Genomic DNA, 22,173 nt, shown 5'->3' on the forward strand with positions numbered 1-22,173 from the left:
GGCGTGCTCGGGCCCTTCTGCGCAGCCGCCGCGGCAGTCCCTCTGCTCTGGCAACGTCACTTCCTTCCGCGGTGACTTCCTGTCAGGCATCCCCCGCTCGGGCGAGGGGTTGGGGAATTTGGGGGAGAATCAGCTGGGGAGGCAGCCAGCCTGGTTGGTCGCCCCGGAGCATCTTTCCACCTCCACCTCCCCGGTATTGCCAAGCAGACAGTCGTGCCTCCTCAGGGCAACGTGAGCACATCATTCATCTTTGTGTTACGGCCTTGACTCAGTGCCCTCAATCTTTGTTTCCCCACTAACCCCTGAATAACCTAGAAGCGCTAATCCTATTTATTCTATGTATCCTTGTGCTCGGGTACCTAGAACAGTGCTCGCTGCTAAATGTTGGTGGATCAATTGGGTGAAAGCCTCTTGCTGTTTCTAATGCCTCCAACCAACCAATCATTGCATGGCTTGGTAGGCGGTGAGGGAACAGGATTCATGCAATTCTGCGCCAGGTACTGTTCCAGGCTCTGGAGGTACAGCAGTGAACAAAAATTAAAAAAAAAAAAAAATTCCCTGCTGTCATGGAGCTTACATCCTATACTGACAGTTTAAAAGGAAGAAAGGAAGGAAGGAAAAAAGAAAAAAAAGTGTAGACAATTATGAATAAGCGCTATTGAAAGAGAAATAGGGAATGCAGGGGGTAATGTGTCCTTTTTATATGCAGAAGGCCTTAATGAAGAGGTGACTTTACAGTAAAAGATTGGAAAAGATGAAGGATTCAAATGATGGGGATCAAAGAGAAAGGGGGGCACCTGGGTGGCTCAGGGTTTGAGCATCTGCCTTCAGCTCACCCCAGGGTCCTGGGATCAAGGACTCCCCAAAGGGATCTGCTTCTCCCTCTGCCTGTGTCTCTTGCCTCTCTGTGTGTGTCTTTCATGAATAAATAAATACAATCTTTAAAAAGAGAGAGAGAGGGGATCCCTGGGTGGCTCAGCAGTTTGGCACCTGCCTTCAGTCCAGGGCGTGATCCTGGAGTCCTGGGATTGAGTCCCTGATCCTGCATGGAGCCTGCTTCTCCCTCTGCCTGTGTCTCTGTCCCTCTCTCTCTCTCTGTGTCTCCCATGAATAAATAAATAAAATCTTTAAAAAAGAGAGAGAGAGAGAACAGATGGAAGAGCCACAAGCACAGAGGCACTATAGTGAAAAGAAATGCAAGGTAGTCAGTGCTGTGGGAAGGGAAGACAGGAGTTTAAAAAGGTAAAATAAGGGAGATGAGGTGGATAGCTGAAAGAGGTGAAGACGGTTAAGAGATACAAACTTCCAGTTATAAGTCACAGGGACGAAAATTACAGCATAGGGAATATGGTCAATAATATTGTAATAATTGTGTGTAGTGACCCATGGGAACTACACTTATTGTGGTGGGCCTTTTGTAATGTATATAACTGTTAGTTCATAATTCTGTTCACTTGATACTAATACAGTATATATGTCAACTATACTTAGATTAAAAAATAAAATTTGGGGGCGCCTGGGTGTCTCAGTCTGTTAAGCATTTGCCTTCAGTTCATGTAATGATCTTAGGGTCCTGGGATCAAACCCCATGTTGGGTTGGGCGGGAGCCCTGCTCAACAGGGAGCCTGCTTCTCTGTTTCCCTCTGCCCTCCCCCAGCTCATGCTCTCTCTCTCTCTCACTCTTTCTCAAATAAGTCTAAAAATAAAATAAGGTCCAGTGCCTGGGTAGCTCAGTTGGTTAAGCATCTGCCTTCAGCTTAGGTCATGATCCTGTTTCTCCCCCATCCTCTGCCAGCCACTCACCCTGATTGTGCTCTCTCTCTCTCTCTCTCTCTGTCAAATAATTTGAAAACTCCTTAAGAAAGTAAACTAAAGGGATGCCTGGGTGGCTCAGTGGTTAAGCATCTGCCTTCGGCTCAGGTCATGATCCTGGAGTCCTAGGATCAAATCCCACATCGGGCTCCCTGCCTGGAGCCTGCTTCTCCCTTTGCCTATGTCTCTGCCTCTCTTTCTCTGTGTGTCTCTTATGAATAAATAGAATCTTAAAAAATAAAATTGGGGGGGGGGGATCCCTGGGTGGCTCAGTGGTTTAGCGCCTGCCTTTGGCCCAGGGCGTGATCCTGGAGTCCCGGAATCGAGTCCCGCGTCAGGCTCCTGGCATGGAGCCTGCTTCTCCCTCTACCTGTGTTTCTGCCCCTCTCTCTCTCTCTGTCTATCATGAATAAGTAAATAAAATCTTTAATAAATAAAATAAAATAAGGGAAAGTGAAAGAGGGGCATTTTAAATTATTTTAAACTTATAGCAGCTTCAAATTGTTTTTGGGAGAAGATAAGCAAAATATAGTAAACATAAACATTGTAGATAATAAGAATGCTCTAGGTATCATTTAAGAGGAAATAAAGACTTTAATTCTACAAGTTATGGTATCCATTAATTCAACGACGCATTTGATGTAAGCTCTCTGTTTCTCATTGCATGAACTAGTTATGCAGTGCACTGTGGTTTCATATTCTTTATGAAGTGAATCTTTGCAGTTGTTTCCTATGATGACATCAGAGATGTTTATTCCCTTTCCACCAAAACAACAAATTCTCCAAAAGATCGCCCTTGTCAAAGCCTAAGGTCCCAAACCTAATCATTCCTTTTGCTTTTCTCGACTCAGAAGACTGCTTTCATTTACCAAATCCATGAAGATGTGCCCTATATCCTGGGATCTACCTTTTTTTAAAAAAATATTTTATTTATTTCAGAGAAAAAGAGCACAAGGAGGGGGAGGGAGAAGCAGACTCCCCACTGAGGAGCCCAACATGGGCTCAATCCCAGGACCTGGGATCATGACTCAAGTTGGAGGCAGCCGTTTAATTGACCGAGCCAACCAGGCACCACTCCTCGAATTTACTTTTGATAGTTCATAGGAGGGAGTGTTGAATTTAAGCTACAGTGATCAAAGAAAGCTGTATTGGATATCTACCCCCGTCACTGGCATGATTTATTTTTAAAATTTTAAAAAGATTTTTATTTATTTATTCATAAGAGGCACAGAGAGAGGCAGAGACACAGGCAGGAGAACCAGGTTTTCATGCTGGGAGCCCAATGGGGGACTTGACTCCAGGACCCTGGGGATCACGCCCTGAGCCAAAGGCAGCTGCTCAACTGCTGAGCCACCCAGTCATCTCCAATCTGCCTGTTTTGAGGACTTGTCAGTGGGTAGTAGGTAGTAAGGAAATTTAATTATTATTTTTGTTTGTTTGTTTCCCACTTCAGCTCCACCTCTGTAGCAGCTGAATAGCAGCACTATTACCTCCTTTTGTCCCTTTAAGTGTGCAGATGGTAAGAACTTTCTATTTTCTGCCATTGCTATGCTCTGGGTGCCCCCACTGTAATTTGTTCCCTTAATCCTTTTTTTTTTTTTTTAAATATTTTGTTTATTTCAGAGAGAGAGCCTGCACCAGAGGAGAGGGGGAGAAAACAGCAGAATCCCCACTGTTAGGGGGGATACGGACATGGGGCTAGATTCCAGGACCCTGAGATCATGACCCTAAACAAAGGCAGACGATTAAGGGACTGAGGCACCCAGGTGCCCCTGTTCTCTTAAATCCTGCCCGTATCTCCATAAATATACTCTACCTAATTCTTGATTAAACCTTCTTGATTGTGCCATCTGCTTTCTGATAGGATCCTGACGGATACAAACCATCGTATTTACGTATCATTGAGGGTTTTGAAAATGCACAAAAAAAAATATGTATCTGGGCAGAAAGGACTAAGTGTCTAAGTTACAAAATCCTAGGAAACAAGTCAGGGCACTCCGCCCCAGCTCTCACATCTGTTACACGGGGTTTCTGAAAAGATCCAACAACGCGAACTGGTCACGTGCCTTAATGGACGCTCCTGCCATTGTTTAATCGTTACCGGAGCTAGAACGTGAACATTGAAAATGCAGGCCTCCCACTCTGCTACCGGTTAAAAAATAATGCATCCCAGGATGTCTGGGCGGGTCAGTGGTTGAGTGTCTCCCTTCAGGTCAGGGTGTGATCCCAGGGTCCTGGGAGCCTGCTTCTCTCTCTGACTCTCTGTGTCTCATAAATAAATAAACAAAATCTTAAAAAGAAAAAAAATGCATCCATGGAGAAAACAAAAAAGTGGAAGGGGGCAGAAGTAGGAGGGAGAGGGAAACTGAGTTCTGGACAAAAAGGAAGCTTCTCATTCCGTTTCCTGCATTACAAGTTTCTGCCTCCATCACGGTTTGCACGGGGACCAGGGATAGGACACAAAACGGCAACTTCCGAGATTTAATTTCTGAGCTAGGCCACCCGCGCTGTCCTGGCCTGCGAGCCCCCGCCCGCCTGCGCGGTGGCGGGTGGAAGTGGGCGGGGCGCCACGAGGCCCCGCCTCTTCCCAGGACTCCGTTGGATGCCGCCCGGCGCGGAGATACGCTACGCAGTGACCTGTGGCCATTACTGCCTTCTACACGTGCGTATGACTGGCGCCCGCAGCCCTGCTCCCGCACCCCTGCTTGCTGCATCCTTTTCTCTCCCCACCCCACGCCTGATCCCGGCCACTTGTGTGTCCCGGGCAGGCCGAGGTGCGTCCAGCTGGGGCCCTGCCGTGTGGCCTTGCGCGCCATCCGCAGACGCATGGCAGGGGAGCACCCCCCCCCGCACCCCTACGTTAAGTCTCCTCCTCTTGCGCGGTTCCTCCCACCCACAAAAAGCCCGCCGACTGCCTCGGTTGTGTCCTGCTAGTCGTTGGGGGTGCGGCCCTGATGGACACAGCCCTGCCCTTGCGCGCTCTTGGAGCCCGTATAGACTGAAGCAATCCTGTGGCAGTTAGGATATAAAGAGAGGCGTAGGTGGGAGGCCTAGCTTTATAAAGGGCGATCAGAATGAGCTAGGGAGGACTCCAGCCTGAGTGAGCAGGAGCACCAAAAGTCAAGAGCTCCACCTATTGTTGGCAATCCAGTGGAGATAAAATAGCTACAGCCCATGCCCACGTGGGGGTTTGGTTCTAGTGGAGAACGTAGAGTTTTAAATAAATTGAAATGTCAGGTACTAGAAAGACAAATACAAATAAAATTAGGGGCGTCTGGGTGGCTCAGTGGTTGAACATCTGCCTCCAGCTCAGGGTGTGATCCTGGGGTCCTGGGATCCAGTCCTGCATCGGGCTCCTCTAGGGAGCCTGCTTCTCTCTCTTATCTGTGTCTCTGCCTCTCTCTCTCTCTGTCATGAATAATAAAATCTTAAAAAAAAAAAAAAAATGAAGCCACAAGTGTGGATGAAGTCACTTCGGAAGAGCATGTAGACGAGAGAGTGAAGGACAGGTCCCCAGCAGGTGCCTGAGAAGGAACAGTCAGAAGGTAGAGGCATACCAGGAGATGGTGTCTTCTGACTCCACCAACTGGGCCCAGTCTAGCTCATCCTAGGTTTACACTTAGATGCTATTTTTTTCCAGAAAGTCTTCCCTAACAAATCAAGTGCTGGGTTGGCAGCCACAGTCTCTTGGCCTTAACCACCCTAGACTGGAAATGTTTGGGTGCTTGCCAGTCTCCCTCAATAGAATGTAAGCTCTTTGAAGGCAGAAGTGGTTTTTGTCTTCACAGCCATGTTCCTGAGACCTTGCCTGGGGCCTGGCAGAGTGGGAGTGCTCAAGGATCACGTGTCAAGGGTGTACCTGTTTACTCTGTTCCCATGTTTTTTTTTTTTTTTCTCTGTTCCCATGTTTTGCAGGATGAAGACCCCCCCAAGCTTCCATTTTTCAGAGTATCTTGTCTCTCCGAATGCCCCTATTTCCCGTACCCCCATCCCTAACGCATCCAGAGCCTCAGCTGTCTTTGAAATCTGAAATCAGTTTGACAAGTTGTAGCTGATTACTTTTCAGGGACCTAAGTCATTTCCCACAACGGACAACTCCAGCGATGACCTCTGTTCTTCACTTCTATGTCCATCCCTCTGGCCATGAGAGGGCAGCTTCAGAACACACTCAAAGGAAGCTCCAAGGGAAGCTGCCAGCACTGCAGTCTGTCAAGACAGAGTTGTGCTACAATGTGAACTGGACAGGTTGGGCCAAGTATTGGATTTTGCAGGGAGGTGTGCCTGGCCAGGCAGTGTCTTAAGATGTCCCTGTCCTGTCTTCCCTGCAGCCAAGTCCCCCCCAAACGCTGAAGAGATGAAGAAGCTGATGTGGCTTTTTGGTTGCCCCTTGTTACTGGGTGATGTTGCTCAGGAGTCCTGGCTCCATCCCGACTCTAGTGACCTGCTGCTGGAGGTTGGGCCCAGGCGAGTGTCTCAGCCCAGGGTAAATGCTTTCCATGTTCTCAGGCAAAGCTCCCTTCCAAACCCGCTGCCCACCCTTCCACTTCCATTCTTCTTCCTTTTACTGTGACCTTTGGTAAGACTTGTTTTTTCTTCGTTCCATCCTACTCCCTGCTTAGAAAGCCATGCACATGGCTTCCCCATTTGGGAAGATGTCTTTGAAAGACTCAGCCAGCTACCAGGCATGTTCTGGAAGTAAAAGAGATTGCATTCTGAGTAGAAATCAAAGCATTTTATACTGGAAGGCAGGTCCGCTTTGATTTGAGTGACCCTCAAAAGCAGATTTCTCGGTGCCCAGGTCTGTGGCTAGAGGCCAGTGGTGAGGGAGATAGAGGTGAGAGGTGAGTGGGACAGCGGTAGGCAGGATCCATCATCTCGGTGGGGCTCTCAGGTCCTAACCATATGGCCCACCTCTCAGGCTGAACTTCTCCACGCCAGCATCCACCAACGTCGTGTCAGTGTGCTGGGCTGCTGGGCTGGGGGCTGTGGATCGTGTGGAGACTACCCGGCGCTACTTGCTCTCGGTGAGGCATTGGGCTCTCTGTGGCAATGAGGGAAGAGGAGCTAGGCCGGAGATAAAGAGATAAGGTCCTGAACGTCAGAGAAACGGGGAGGAGCTCTTGGCTTTAGGCCTATCCTGTGCAGATTGTCCATGCCTAAGACTGCCTGGGCGAGGACTGAGTGGGAAGGGGCTCCAGCTCGTGCTCCCTTTGCTAATCTGCTTCCTTACATGGACTCGTGCCTGGAAGGGAAGTGGGACGTGTCCGTCCGTCCTTCCTTCCTTTCTTTCTTTCTTTCTTTCTTTCTTTCTTTCTTTCTTTCTTTCTTTCTTTCTTTTTCTTTCTTTCTTTCTTCTTTCCTTTCTCTTTCTCTCTCTCTCTCTTTCTCTCTTTCTCTCTTTCTCTTTCTCTCTTTCTCTCTTTCTTTCTTCTTTCTTCTTTCTATTTTATTTATTCACAAGAGAGGCAGAGATTCACGAGATTGGGAGAAGGTAAAGCAGGCTCCACACAGGGAGCCCAATGTGGGGCTCGATTCAGGCATTCCCGGATCACGCCCTGAGCTGAAGGCAGACGCTCAACCGCTAAGCCACCCAGGCGTCCCGGGATGCATCTTTCTAATCGGCACATGGGCACCATGCTGATTAGCCATGGGCAGGCCCTGTGTGATTCGGAGGACAAAGGATGCACCATTTTGTCTAGTGTTCAGCTCTCCACCTCCTGCCCTCTGTGTGTGTTTGCACCTAGTTTGCCCACCCCCCGTCAACGGAGATGGAGACCATCGCTCTGGCTACCCTGCATGATCGGATGACAGAGCAGCACTTCCCCCATCCCATCCAGAGCTTCTCCCTCGGGAGCATTTCCACACCTCTCAACGGCCATATCAACATCCTGGCTGAGGGCCGGTGTGCCCTGGAGAAAGCCAACCAGGAGCTAGGTGAGCAGGGGTGACTGGGAGGAAGGCCCAGGCGAGGCCAGTTGGGGTGCCAAGACCCAGGACCTGGTGCCAGAGTCCTGCAGCCAGCTCTTCTGGGTTGTCTCCTAGGCCTGGCACTAGACTCCTGGGACCTAGATTTCTATACCAAACGCTTCCAGGAGCTACAGAGGAACCCAAGCACTGTGGAGGCTTTTGACTTGGCTCAGTCCAATAGGTAGGGTGGGGTTGGGGTGGCACGGAAATGGGGACTTTCTGAAGTCTGAGCCCATGGAGGTTGGAAGGGAAGAGCACTGGCACTTGCCTTCATGGCTCTTCTTTTGGCTCAGGGGTGCCCCCGAGTCTGTTTGAAGGCCCAGGCTCCTCATCCATCCAATGGTCTATACCCAGATCTTGATTTCATTTTTTTAAGATTATATTTATTTGACAGAGCAAACATAAGCAGGGGGCTCTGCAGAGGGAGAGGGAGAAGCAGAGTCCCCGCTGAGCAGGGAGCTCAATGTGGGTCTCGATCCAAGACCCCGAGATCATGACCTGTGCCGAAGGCTGACGCTTCACCAACTGAGCCACCCAGGCGCCTCTAGATCTTGATTTCATATTCACTTTGCATCTGAACAATCCAGTGAAAGAACATTTGAAGATTATGGTTTTTGCGGATCTATTTTGACCTAACTAAGAGGTGGCACTAGGGCTCCCTACTCAGCGGGGAGTCTGCTTCTCTCCCTTCGTCTGCCCCTCCCCCTAGCTGTACGTCCGTCCTCTCTCTCTCCCCCCTCTCCCCTCCTCCTCCCTCTCAAATAAATAAAATCTTTTTTAAAATTTTAAAAAGCATCAAGATTATAAAAATAATGAAGTGTCACAAGTTGAACGACACTAGGAAAGAGAAAAAATTTATAAACAAAACAAAGAGTCAGTTGTAACTATGGCCAATTGCTGAGAAGACACGGCATGGCGTGAGAAGTGACCCAGCTTTCTGCCTGACCTTCCTTCCTGCATCACCCCTGCAGCGAGCACAGCCGACACTGGTTCTTCAAGGGCCAGCTCCACATGGATGGTCAGGAGTTGGCACACTCCCTGTTTGAGTCCATCATGAGTACCCAGGCATCCTCGAACCCCAACAATGTGCTCAAGTTCTGTGACAACAGCAGGTGGGCCGTGCCCCAGGCCAGGGTGACCTCAGACATGGGGGAGGGGAGGGCTCCAGGCCCTGATGGGGCAAACGCAGGCCCCAGGAAGGACGCAGGTTCCAGAACCAGTGTGTCCACAGCGCAATCCAGGGGAAGGAAGTCCAATTCCTAAGGCCCGAAGACCCCACTCAGCCAAGCTGCTTCCAGCCGCACCGGGCACTGAGACATGTAGTCTTCACAGCAGAGACCCACAACTTCCCCACAGGTGAGCTGGTCCGGGGGATGGATAGAGAGATAGAGTGTGGGGTGGAGTGAAGGTCTTCTGGGTAGGACCTGGGAGAAACAATAAGGTAAGCTGCTTGTCCTGAGTTTTTCTTAAAGTAGGCTCCACGCCCAATGTGGAGCCCAACGTGGGGCCCAACGTGGGGGTTATACTTCCCACCCTGAGATCAAGACCTGAGCAGAGAGCAACAGTCAGGTGCTTGGCCACCTGTGCCACACAGGCGGCCTGTCCTGATTTTTAATGGGGTGGTCAGAGCTGGGGTTCATCTCTTTGGTACCCATACCTCTTCCCCATCTCTTTACAGGAGTAGCCCCCTTCAGTGGTGCGACCACAGGCACAGGGGGCCGGATCCGAGATGTCCAGTGCACGGGCCGAGGGGCCCACGTGGTGGCTGGCACTGCTGGCTATTGCTTTGGAAACCTGCACATCCCAGGTCCCACCTCGTTCCTCTCTACCATCTCTTCCTTGTTCTGGCAGGCACGGAACACTTCTATCTCCTAGGTCATCTTGGGTGCCTCGGCAGGGCTCTAGAGTAACTGGCCGGTCACCAACTGTGGCCATGAGGATTCCAGGCCAGGAGAAACCCAAGTCACCAGACAGGCTTTGCAGAACTGCCATTTTCTTTATAAACTAGCATCTGCTCAGCAAGGAAACATACTGGATCAGTCTCATGACTATCACCTGCCCCCAAAGTCTAATTTCTTTAGAATTTATTTATTCATGAGAGAAAGAGAAAGGCAGAGACACAGACAGAGGGAGAAGCAGGCTCCCCACAGGGAGCCTGATGTGGGGGAGGGGGACTCAAACAAAACAAAACAACCCCCCCCACCTCTGATCCTAAGATGATCCTAAGACTCGCAGGGGCTGTTGTGGGAAGTGGGGACCCAGATCGGTGCTTTATTGTAGGCTCTACACCTTCCTGCAGTGGGACTTCCTAAAGTTGGACATTCTACCTGCAAGGGTGTCCTTGGTGGCTGACTTAGACTCCTTCTTTGGAAGGAATCTGGCTCCTCTGTGTTCTGTCTTAATGTTCCAGCCAACTTTCTCCTTCCCTTCCAGGTTATAATCTGCCTTGGGAGGATCCAAGCTTCCAGTATCCTGAGAACTTTGCCCGGCCCCTGGAGGTTGCCATTGAGGCCAGTAATGGGGCTTCTGATTACGGCAACAAGTTTGGGGAGCCCGTGTTGGCCGGTGAGGCTTGGGGTGTGGGGGTAACGGACACCTAATCCCGTTATCCGGTGGGTGGGAGGTGTATGATCGAGTGAGCGCTGGGGACACGGGGTGACTGGACTCTGGCCCCCTCTCCCTGTGATGTCCATGCTCCAGGCTTCACCCGCTCCTTCGGACTCCAGCTCCCAGACGGCCAGCGTCGTGAGTGGATCAAGCCCATCATGTTCAGTGGGGGCATCGGGTCCATGGAAGCCGAGCATGTGCGCAAGGAGCCCCCAGAGCCAGGTAAGAGCTCACTTCTTGTCTCTATACCCAGCCAGCTTTGTGTTCCCAGCACAGCAGCAGCAGCTGGAGGGAAATTTAGAGGCTACTTCCTGGGTTGGTTTTTAACTCCCACCTTGTGTGTCTCCCCACCGCCTCTATGCAGATTTTCAAGGCAGGCCAGGGCCTTATACCAGTAGGGCTCTCCATCTGCGTTCCTTCTGTGTGCCCTGCTTTCCTTCTGCATGACAGGTACCCACTCTGCCAGCCGGTGTTTGTTCATTGTCAGTTCAGTGTTTGGCCTGCTATATGCCAGGGGTTTCTTTCCTGCAGCTCAGCTCAGGTGGGCAAACATCTCTTAGGCCCCATGGTGTGCTGGATTGTGTGGTGGAGTGAAGATAAGAGCCAAGGTCGCATTTATTGAAGAGGTGACCCAATCACGTGGCTCAGAATTGAAAAGGCAAAAAAAGGGTCACACAGTGAAAACTGCCCTTCCCTTGACTTCCCAGCTTCCCTTCCTAGAGATAACCCATGGTTAACCAGTGACTGGTGTACCTTACCAGAGGTATTTCCTGCATCTCCCACATATGCATATATGCGTATTCATCTCTTTTTTTTTTTTAACAAGTGCCATATGTGCAGGCTTCTTTTTAATAATCCCATTATTCAGGGCAGCCCAGGTGCTCAGTGGTTTAGTGCCACCTTCGGCACAGGGCGTGATCTTAGAGACCCGGGATCAAGTCCCACATCAGGCTTCCTGCATGGAGCCTGCTTCTGCCTCTGCCTCTCCCTCTTTCTCCCTCTCTCCCTCTCTCCCTCTCTCTCTCTCTCTCTCTCTCTGTGTGTGTGTCTCTCATGAATAAATAAATAAAATATTTAAAAAAATAACCTCATTATTCAGATGTAATCCGTGTACCATAAAATTCACCTTTTTTTTTTTTAAGATTTATTTATTTATTCATTCAGAGAGAGCGAGAGAGAGGCAGAGACACAGGCAGAGGGAGAAGCAGGCTCCATGCAGGAAGCCCGATGCGGGACTCGATCCTGGGTCTCCAGGATCAAACCCTGGGCTGCAGGCGGCGCTAAACCGCTGCGCCACCGAGGCTGCCCAAAATTCACCTTTTTAAAGTGTGCAAGTCGTCAGGTTTTTTTTTTTTTTTTTTAAGTTAGTGCCTTTTTAGCATAAGGACAGAGCTGTGCCTCGAACACCATTCATTCCAGAACATTATTATCACCGCAGGACCAGTTAGCAGTCACTTCCTCCCTCTGCCTCTCTCTGGCAGCAACTCGTCTACTTCCTGCCTCTGCGGATTTGCCTGTTGTGGATGTTTTGTGTAAATGGAATCACACAGTATGTGGCCTTTTGTGTCTGGCATCTTTCACTTAGCACAGTATTTTAAAGATTTATCTGTATCAGAGCACCTGTCAGTACCTTATTCCTTTTTAGGGCCACATGATACTCCATCACACAGACCTCTCGTGTGTTTATTCGTTCATCAGTTAGTAGACGTGTGGGTCTCTTCTACTTTTCAGCTAGTGCAGATAATGCTGTTATAAACACATGTACATGTTTTTCTGTGCCTGTATGTTCTCTGATCGCTGGCCTATATAAGTAGGAGTGGAATTACGGGGGCAGGGGGTCACACAGTAACTGTCCAGCTTTTTGAAAAACTGCCAGATTGTTGCACTGCACTGTTCTGCACCCACCCCCCCGCCCAGCAGTGGAAGAGGGCTCTCATGTCTCCGTGTCCTCACCAGCTCTTGTTACTTAGAGTCTCTCTGATTCTAGCCATACTACGGCATGAAGTAGCATCTTGTGTGGTTTTCACTTGCATTTGGCTAATGACTAATGAATGATGTTGAGCATCTTTTCATATGCGTTTATAGATTTTCCTTGGTGATATATCTGTCAGGATTCTTTGTCTTTTGTTCTGGATTTTTTCTTTTTTTTTATTTTCAAGATTTTATTTATTTATTCATGAGAGACCCAGAATGGGAGAGACGCAGACACACAGGCAGAGGGAGAAGCAGGGTCCCTGTAGGGAGCCCGATGCAGGACTCGATCCCAAGGACCCCGGGATCACGACCTGGGCCAAAGGCAGACACTCAACCACTGAGCCACTCAGGCGTCCTGGACTTTTTTTTTCATTTTTATTTTATTATTATTTTTAAAAGATTTTATTTATGTGTTCATGAGAGATAGAAGCAGAGACACAGGCAGAGGGAGAAGCAGGCGCCCTGCGGGGAGCCTGATGTGGGACTCGATCCCAGGACCCCAGGATCACGCCCTGAGCCGAAGGCAGACACTCAACCGCTGAGCCATCCAGGTGTCCCTTTTTTTTTTTTTTCATTTTTAAATTGAATTGTCTTTTTTGGTGGAGTTACAAGAGTTTTATGTATCAGGGTCTAAATGCTCATCAGATAAATACATGATTTGCAAATACTTTTTTCTTGTTCTGTGGGTTTTTTGCTTTCCTTATGGTGTCTTACGAAGAAAGCACAAATGGTTTTAATTTTGGTTAAGTCAGGTTTATCAATAACATCTGCTGCTGCTGCTATGGTTTTGATGACCTAGCTAACAAAACCATTGCTTAAGCCAAGGTCGTAAAGATTTATAGCAATGTTTTCTTGTGATATTATTAATATAGCTTTTAGCTCGTACATTTAGGTTTCTGACACATCTTGAATGGATCTTTTTATATGGTGTAAGAGTCTAACTTCTCTCTTTCATATGTGGATATCCATTTGTTCTAATGCCGTGTTTCAGAAAGACGGTCTGCACCTTACTGAATGGTCTTGCGACTTTTCAAAAATTGATGGCCCAGAGGTTTCTGGCTTGTTCAGTCATTAGAGCATACAGCTCTTGATCTTGGGGTTGTGAGTTCAAGCCCCACCCTGGGTGCAGAGCCTACTTAAAAGAAGAAACAAAAATCACTTGGCCATAAATATATAGCTCGTTATTGATTCACAGTTGTATTGAACAGTCAGATTGATTGATGTATCCTACCTGTTCTTGTGCAAGTACCGCACGTCTGGGTTATTACAGCTTTGTAGTAAGTTTTCAAAGCAGGAAGTAGGGACACCTGGGTGGCTCAGCTGTTGAGCATCTACCTTCGGCTCAGGGCATGGTATGATCCTGGGATCCACAATTGAGTTCCTTATCCGGCTCCCTGCAAGGAGCCTGCTTCTCCCTCTGCTTGTGTCTCTCCCTCCCTTTTTTTTTTTTTTTTTTTTAAGATTTTATTTATTTATTCATAAAGACACACAGAGAGAGAGAGGCAGAGACACAGGCAGAGGGACAAGCAGGCTCCATGCACCGGGAGCCCGATGTGGGACTCGATCCCGGATCTCCAGGATCGCGCCCTGGGCCAAAGGCAGGCGCTAAACCGCTGCGCCACCCAGGGATCCCCGAGGGGGGACTTGATTGTCACATGCAGATTTTTTACTGTGTGGGTCGGCACCCCCTAACCCCGATGTTAAAGGGCCAACAGTATTTCCTATCCTTGGTAATACAAATGATGTTGCAATGTTTCATTTTGAACGTAGGTGATTTTGTGCCTATGTGAATAAATCCAGAGTATAAATTCCTTGAAGTGTATTTACCCAAAGAATACGTGCATTCGTGATATTGATTGCTCTCCCCTTATATCCGCTCCCCTCCCCCCTTTTTTATATATATCCGCTTCCCTTAATCCTTATCCTTTATTTATTGCCTACCTTCCTCTCACGCATGGACATTGTAAAGGTCGGGGGTCTGACCTTTACCTGATTAAAAGCTGTAATAACCAAAAAAAATAAATAAATAAATAAAAGCTGTAATAACCCAGACAGTGCGATACTTGCACAAGTACCTGATTGCTCTCCCCTTATATCTGCTTCCCTTAATCCTTATCCTTTATTTATACGCCTACCTTCCTCTCAGGCATGGACATTGTAAAGGTCGGGGGTCCTGTCTATAGAATTGGAGTTGGCGGTGGAGCTGCGTCATCTGTGCAAGTGAGTGGCACTCGCTCAGGTGCAGGCTCCAGGACGTTGTCGGGCCTCGTGCTTGGGTGGGATATGAGCTCCCAGACCCCAGCAGCCCAGCTGTACCATACGTTCCCCCCAGGTGCAGGGAGATAACACCAGTGACCTGGACTTTGGGGCTGTGCAGCGGGGAGACCCGGAGATGGAACAAAAGATGAACCGTGTGATCCGGGCATGTGTGGAGGCTGCCAGGGGCAACCCTATCTGCAGCCTCCACGACCAGGGTGCTGGTGGCAACGGTGAGGAAGGGAATCAGGGCATGGGACCTGGCCTCCCTGGTCTCTTGTCAGGTTTGGCTGAGGTGGAGGGGTCAGGGATCTGCAACCGGCTGCCCAGCCCTGGATCCCATTCTCCACCCCCCCATACCTCCTGGAGAGGCTTGGATTGGGTGCTGGGAGCCTGCTGCTGCAGGATGGTAGGTGATGAACGTGCGGCAGCAATGCACACAAGACACACAGAATTAGGGGCTCCTTTGTTTGCCGGGTGCTGCCCACAGCCAGGTCACCACCTCTCCTTCACTCCCTCCCATCAGGCAACGTCCTGAAGGAACTGAGTGACCCCGCCGGAGCTGTCATTTACACCAGCCGCTTCCAGGTGGGCCTCGTCCCCAGAGGTCTGGCTGTGCCCCCATCACATCGGCCCCCACCTTCCCCCTAAACCCCTGACTCCTTGCAAAGACATGAGGCTGGCAAAGTGCCCACTGACCCTTCACTTTTTCCTCCTGGATGCAGCTCGGGGATCCAACCCTGAACGCCCTGGAAATCTGGGGGGCTGAGTATCAGGAGTCAAACGCACTTCTGCTGCGGCCCCTGGACCGGGATTTTCTCAGCCGTGTCAGCGCCCGGGAACGCTGCCCGACTTGCTTTGTGGGCACCATTACAGGGGACAAGAGAGTGAGTTGGCCCAGGAAGCCTGCAGCAGTGGCAGTGGGTGGACGTGGAACTGCCCGAGTCTGGGCTGGAGGGAGGGAGAGCCGTCGCAGGGAAGGGATGAGTAGGATGGGGGTGGGTGGCACACAGACTGGGGAACAGCATGTAGGGGGTGGCCAGGGGCAGAGATGCGATGGGGGTGTTGGGGGGGGGCAGGAACACGCCCTTGTGCCCTGCTTTCTTTTTTTTTTTTTTTTTTTTTTTGAGAGAGAGAGAGAAGCAGAGACGCAGGCTCCATGCAGGAAGCCCAATGCGGGGCTTGATCCCCTGTCTCCAGGATCACACCCTGGGCTGCAGGTGGCGCTAAACCGCTGTGCCACCAGGGCTGCCCTGTGCCCTGCTTTCTAGAAATATTCTGTGCTGGGCCTCACCGTCTCCCTCCCTCTGGCTATGTTGCTGTAGATAGTGCTGGTGGATGATCGGGAGTACCCTGTTGGGAGAAATGGCCATGAGGATGCCTCCCTCTCATCTCCCCCAACCCCCGTGGACCTGGAGCTGGATTGGGTGTTGGGCAAGATGCCTCGGAAGGTTCGTAGGTGGGCGGCCCTCCTCTACCCCAGCTCTTCAGACCACCCTTTGCCCGGCGCATGTTGTCACCTTGTGCTGGGCGCTCCCGCAGGTACTCACACCCCGGTCCCCTTCTGTGTTGTAGGAGTTCTTCCTCAAGAGGAGTCACCCCGTGCTGAAGCCTCTGGCCTTGCCCCCAGGTCTGCGAGTGCGCCAGGCCCTGGAGCGCGTCCTGAGGCTGCCTGCTGTGGCCAGCAAGCGCTACCTCACTAACAAGGTACTCCCTGCACCCTTCCCTCTGCCCACCCACCCCTGGCCTCCTGCTCTTTTGGATTGCTGTGGGGAATTCCACAGGCCCCAGGGAGAAGCGGCAGGGCCAGGGCAGCCACCCTGAAGGCCAGGTCCCCTGCTCCCACTCTCTGAGTCTTGTATATATGTTCGGGGTGAGGCAGGTCCCCTGTGTCCCTATCCCTTGGCCTCTCGCCAACCCCCCGCTGGTTCTGCAGGTGGACCGCTCTGTGGGTGGCCTGGTGGCACAGCAGCAGTGCGTTGGACCCCTGCACACCCCTCTGGCAGATGTGGCAGTTGTGGCGTTAAGTCACCAGGAGCTCATTGGAGCCGCCACAGCTCTGGGAGAGCAGCCAGTCAAAAGCCTGCTGGACCCAAAGGTTGCTGCCCGACTGGCTGTGGCTGAAGCCCTCACCAACCTGGTGTTTGCTCTGGTCACCGACCTCCGGGTGAGTCCCCTGCAGCTTCCACCCTGGAGATGCAGGCTGTTGGGAGGCATCAGCGTCCATCATCACCTTCTCTTGCCCTTCATGCTCGTGACCTCCCGGCCCCTCTGTCCCCACCCTCTCCACCTCTCTCCCTAATGCCCGGTGTCTGCCACTTCCCAGGACGTGAAGTGCAGTGGGAACTGGATGTGGGCAGCCAAGCTCCCAGGAGAGGGTGCGGCCCTGGCCGACGCCTGTGAGGCTATGGTGGCAGTGATGGCGGCCTTGGGTGTGGCGGTGGATGGTGGCAAGGACTCTCTCAGCATGGCCGCCCGGGTCGGCTCTGAGACAGTGCGGGCACCTGGTATGGTCTGGGGGTCATGGGGAGAGGGACAGACCTGTGGGGCTTATTCCTTTCTTGTCTTTTTTTTTTTTTTTTTTAAGTTCATTTATTTTAGAGTGTGACAGTGTGGGGAGGGGCAGGGGGAGGAGAGTGGGGAGCAGACTCCCCGCTGAGCGTGGATCCTGACCCAGCACTCCATCTCACAACCTTGAAATCATGATGCGAGCTGAAACTGAGAGTCGGTTACTTAACCACCTGGACCACCCAGGTGCCTCCACTCTTACTCCTTGCTCTGCAGGATCACTGGTCATTTCAGCTTATGCCGTCTGTCCAGACATTACAGCCACTGTGACCCCAGACCTCAAGCATCCTGGAGGGAGAGGTATGGGTGCTCCTTCCTCACTGCTTTGTTTATTTAGAGCCTGGTCCTCTGTTTGGAGTCTGCCCTAAGAGGTCTGGGCCCCTCGTCTTGGCTCTGGGACCTGGGGGAAGGTATCTATGGGTCTGTCCACATGCCAGGACTTCAGTATCCATGAGCACGGTGAGGAGTCTGAGCCACCCACTTCCCTCACCCCTGCCCCGTCTCCCCAGGCCATTTGCTGTACGTGTCTCTGAGCCCCGGGCAACACCGGCTAGGGGGCACGGCCCTGGCCCAGTGTTTCTCGCAGCTAGGCGAGCAGCCTCCCAACCTGGACCTCCCTGAGAACTTGGTGCGTGCCTTTAGCGTCACCCAGGGGCTGCTGAGAGGTGAGTGAGGCCCTGGGGGAGATGGAGCACATGACTGGTGTGTGGTGGGCACTCGCTGGCTCAGCAAGTACAGGTGGGGCAGCAGGGATCCGTGGCCCTCCTGTCTAGTTCTCTGAGCATGCCCATGTTCTCACACATTACCTACTTTCCAGAGGGGAGTGGAAGGACATTAGCTTGAATCCCAAGGCTGCTGAGCATTTTTCTCCTTCCTCCAGACCGCCTCCTCTGCTCAGGCCATGATGTCAGTGACGGGGGTCTCATCACCTGCCTGCTGGAGATGGCCTTTGCTGGGAATTGTGGGATAGAGGTGCATGTGCCTGCCCCTGGGGTCGATGGTGAGCTGCTGGGGGTCTAGACTTGGGCTGGGCTGCCCCCCCCCCCTGCCGCTGTAAACCCCATGTCCTATAAAAAAATGAAGCATCCCCAACTCTGTCGCCTGAGTCCTTGGCTCTCCTTTCTGACCACTGAGCCAGGTGACTCACCCATCTGGGACAGACCCCGAGGCCACATCCTTGGTCCATCTCTCCTGTCCTCCCCTCACCTCAGTCACTGAGCCCTGAACCATCCCCCAACGGTAGCACCCTGGTCACCCTCATGCCTTCATTCTCCCAGCATTGTCTGTCCTGTTTGCTGAGGAGCCGGGCCTGGTGCTGGAGGTGCAGGAGTCCGACCTGGCCCAGGTGCTGAAGCGCTATCGGGTTGCAGGCCTCCACTGCATGGAGCTGGGCCCCACGGGTGATGCCGGGCCCCACGCCTTGGTGAGGAAGGGCGGGTGGTGCACAGTTGGGAGGCTGGGGCTCCCCTGTGCCAGCCCCCGGGGAGGCGGGGTGCCCGGGCAGGATCCCCGTGCTCTTGATCCTGAGTGACGTGCCCTGGCCTCTAGGTGCGAGTATCGGTGAACGGGGCCGTGGTCCTGGAGGAGGCTGTTGGGCAGCTCCGAGCCGTCTGGGAGGAGACCAGTTTCCAGCTGGACCGGCTGCAGGCAGAGCCCCGCTGCGTGGCCGAGGAAGAACAGGGGCTGAGGGAGCGGATGGGGCCCCGCTACTGCCTGCCCGCAGCCTTCCCCAAAGCTTCCGTGCCCCGTGAGCCTGGTGAGGAGCTGTGTGCCATCTGGGCTTCCCCAACACTGCGGGCCGGTGGGGGGTAGAACCCAACGCCTACATGCTAGCGCCTGCCCAGGAGGTGTGGGGGGCCAGGGTGGGGTGTTAGGGAAGGAGCCCCTGGCCCAGAGATGCTCCTTCTCTCCCAAGGTGGGCCGGTGCCCCGAGTTGCCATCTTGCGAGAGGAGGGCAGCAACGGAGACCGGGAGATGGCCGATGCCTTCCACTTGGCTGGCTTCGAGGTGAGCAGGGCGGCTGGTGGAGCTGGGGCCGGAGCCTTGGGCTCCTTGTCCTCCCATACTGCCTGTCTCCGTCCTGCCAGGTGTGGGACGTGACCACGCAGGACCTCTGCTCTGGGGCAATCAGTCTGGACACGTTCCGTGGCGTGGCCTTCGTGGGCGGCTTTAGCTACGCAGATGTCCTGGGCTCTGCCAAAGGTAAGCATCAGGCTCGTGCCCGCTCCCTCCCCTGCACATTCCTGTGGAGGTGCCTTGGCTCCCTTCATCCTGACTGAGAATTGACCTCTCACCTCCCTGGGGCTGGGAACAGTGAGTCCTTTAACTTGGGGCCACATGCCAGCAGAAGGCCCGTGGGTAACCTACACAGGTCAGGGTGGCTGGGTGGCACAGGATGACACCAGCCCCCACTAAAGGGGCAGCAGCTACGCAGCCCCAGCATATTGTGCTATTGGAAAGCTGGTTCAGCATGTCCAGATCTTTCTAGTTTATGGGAGAAGCCCCAAAACACAGATTTTTATATAAAACCTGATCTTTAGGGATCCCTGGGTGGCGCAGCGGTTTAGCGCCTGCCTTTGGCCCAGGGCGCGATCCTGGAGACCCGGGATCGAATCCCATATCGGGCTCCCGGTGCATGGAGCCTGCTTCTCCCTCTGCCTATGTCTCCGCCTCTCTCTCTCTCTCTCTCTCTCTCTCTGTGTGACTATCATAAATAAATAAAAGTTAAAAAAAAAGTTTTAAAAAAAAATAAATAAAAATAAAAAAAAAATAAAATAAATAAAACCTGATCTTTAAACAGGCAATTAAATAAAAGATGTTGAATGCTCTGCTGGCCAGGCAGAAAGACTTACGGGGCCATCTCTGGCCCAGGAATGGCAACATCTAATTAAAGCACATAAACCTGTTTCTCCCCTTTGCCTTTGCCCTGAAGGAGGTGTGGGTGCACGCGTGTGTATGTGTGTGTGCATGTGTGTTCGGGGGTGCCAGGGGTCACACAGGGGAGGAACAGTGATCCTAACATAGAAAAGCGACCATCGCCCTGCACCCTAGCTGCACCCTGACGGCCCTGTTCCCTCCCAGGGTGGGCGGCCGCTGTGACCTTCCACCCAGTGGCCAGGGCTGAACTGAGGCGCTTCCGGAAGCGGCCCGACACCTTTAGCCTGGGCGTGTGTAATGGCTGTCAGCTGCTGGCTCTGCTGGGCTGGGTAGGAGGCAGCCCCAGCGAGGAGGCCAAGGAGACCAAGGAGACCAGCCTGGACTCCTGGCCAGCCCCGCCCGGCCTTGTGCTGCGCCACAACCTGTCTGGACGCTTTGAATCTCGCTGGGCCAGCGTGCGGGTGGGGCCCGGGCCGGCCCTGATGCTGCGCGGGATGGAGGGTGCCGTGCTGCCCGTGTGGAGCGCTCACGGGGAAGGTGAGGCCCGGGAGGGGTGGGGGGCGGGAGGGAGCACGAGGGAGCTTGGCTCTCACTTCCCTCCTCTCCCACCCCTTGCAGGTTACATGGCGTTTTCTTCTCCGGAGCTCCAAGCCCAGATTGAGGCCAGGGGCTTGGCTCCGCTGCACTGGGCAGACGACAATGGGAAGCCCACAGAACAGTACCCCATGAACCCCAACGGGTCTCCAGGAGGGGTGGCCGGCGTCTGCTCCCTTGATGGCCGCCACCTGGCTGTCATGCCTCACCCTGAGCGGGCTGTGAGGCCCTGGCAGTGGGCATGGCGCCCTCCTCTGTTTGACACTGTGACCACCTCCCCCTGGCTCCAGCTCTTCATCAATGCTCGAGACTGGACCCGGAAAGGAGGCTGCTGAGCAGGTGGGGGGTGGGAGGGGGTTCTGGGGCCTGACCAGGGCCTGTGCCCAGGGTCCTCTGTCCTCCCTGTCCTCAAATTCAGAAGCATCTCACCCGATCTCCAAATATGCCTTGGACAGACAAAGGGCCTAAATGCCAAGAAAAAACTCAGCTGGGATCCCTGGGTGGCACAGCGGTTTAGCGCCTGCCTTTGGCCCGGGGCGTGATCCTGGAGACCCGGGATCGAATCCCACGTTGGGCTCCCGGTGCATGGAGCCTGCTTCTCCCTCTGCCTGTGTCTCTGCTTCTCTCTCTCTATGTGTGACTATCATAAATAAAAAAAAATTAAAAAGAAAAAAAAGAAAAAACTCAGCTAATTTTTAAAATCTGCCTGTTCTTGCCTTACGACATTGGACCTGTTTTTGGTTCCTCTGCTCTGACAGGGTTTGCTGATTGTGGGAAGCAGTGCTTGGGAAGTCAGGATGTGCATCCAGGAGACCCGTGTCTCTGCCTCTCTCTGGGTGTCAATAAATAAATAAAATCTTTAAAAAAGGAAAAGGGCCGTCTGGGTGGCTCAGTAGGTTGAGTCTCCGACTCTTGGTTTCAACTCAAGTCATAATCTCCTGGGTCATGGGATTGAGCCCTGCACCAAACCCCCACAGGGAGCTTGCTTCTCCCTCTGTGTCTCATGAATAAATTAAAAAAAAAAAAAGTTGTATTTGATAGCACTGGCAGGGGAGGAGCAGCAGGCAAAGAGAGAAGGAGAAACAGGCTCCGCACTGAACAGGGAGCCCAACACAGGGCTGGATCCCAAGACCCTGAACAAGGTCATGACCTGAGCCCAAACCAAGAGTCAGGCCTTTTTTTTTTAAGATTTTATTTATTTATTCATGAGAAACAGAGGGAGAGAGGCAGAGACACAGGCAGAGGGAAAAAGCAGGCTCCATGCAGGGAGCCCAACGTGGGACACGTGGGACTCCATCCTGGGTCTCCAGGATCAGGTCCCGGGTTGAAGGAGGTGCTAAACCACTGAACCACCCAGGCTGCCCAAGAGTCAAGACTTCTTAACTGACCGTGGGCACCCACATGCCCCCCAAAATGTAGTCTTATTAGTCGAGTTTTCCAATGGGCACCAAATGAGTGCCACGTGGGCCTCTCCATCTTCCAAAGGAAGCTGTGATGTGCATGGTGAGACCCCCTGTT

General features: G+C 52.3%; 1 protein-coding gene across 4 annotated transcripts; it reads left to right on the forward strand.

The window, feature by feature from the left end:
* The first annotated feature begins 97 nt into the window (after positions 1 to 97).
* PFAS (phosphoribosylformylglycinamidine synthase) lies at positions 98 to 21,291 on the forward strand. 4 transcript variants are annotated; one of them, XM_038536816.1, is made up of 29 exons: positions 100 to 231; positions 3,266 to 3,331; positions 5,879 to 6,057; positions 6,141 to 6,276; positions 6,731 to 6,836; positions 7,557 to 7,746; positions 7,855 to 7,960; positions 8,751 to 8,891; positions 9,011 to 9,135; positions 9,458 to 9,586; positions 10,213 to 10,344; positions 10,480 to 10,608; positions 14,507 to 14,580; positions 14,693 to 14,849; positions 15,143 to 15,204; positions 15,342 to 15,503; positions 15,942 to 16,067; positions 16,192 to 16,323; positions 16,553 to 16,783; positions 16,943 to 17,123; positions 17,401 to 17,484; positions 17,694 to 17,849; positions 18,065 to 18,184; positions 18,462 to 18,607; positions 18,733 to 18,940; positions 19,100 to 19,191; positions 19,272 to 19,386; positions 20,266 to 20,598; positions 20,680 to 21,291. In XM_038536816.1, exons 3-29 carry the CDS (start codon positions 5,916 to 5,918, stop codon positions 20,988 to 20,990), a joined length of 4,026 nt encoding a protein of 1,341 aa, XP_038392744.1. In that variant the 5' UTR covers positions 100 to 231; positions 3,266 to 3,331; positions 5,879 to 5,915; the 3' UTR covers positions 20,991 to 21,291. The 4 variants fall into 4 exon arrangements, with proteins under 4 accessions (XP_038392745.1, XP_038392744.1, XP_038392743.1 ...); XM_038536817.1 differs by lacking the exon at positions 3,266 to 3,331 and having other exon boundaries at positions 98 to 231; XM_038536815.1 differs by lacking the exons at positions 100 to 231; positions 3,266 to 3,331 and adding an exon at positions 4,323 to 4,474.
* Positions 21,292 to 22,173: the final 882 nt, after the last annotated feature.

The sequence above is a fragment of the Canis lupus genome, chromosome 5 (assembly GCF_011100685.1).
Source record: "Canis lupus familiaris isolate Mischka breed German Shepherd chromosome 5, alternate assembly UU_Cfam_GSD_1.0, whole genome shotgun sequence".
Lineage (NCBI taxonomy): Eukaryota > Metazoa > Chordata > Mammalia > Carnivora > Canidae > Canis > Canis lupus.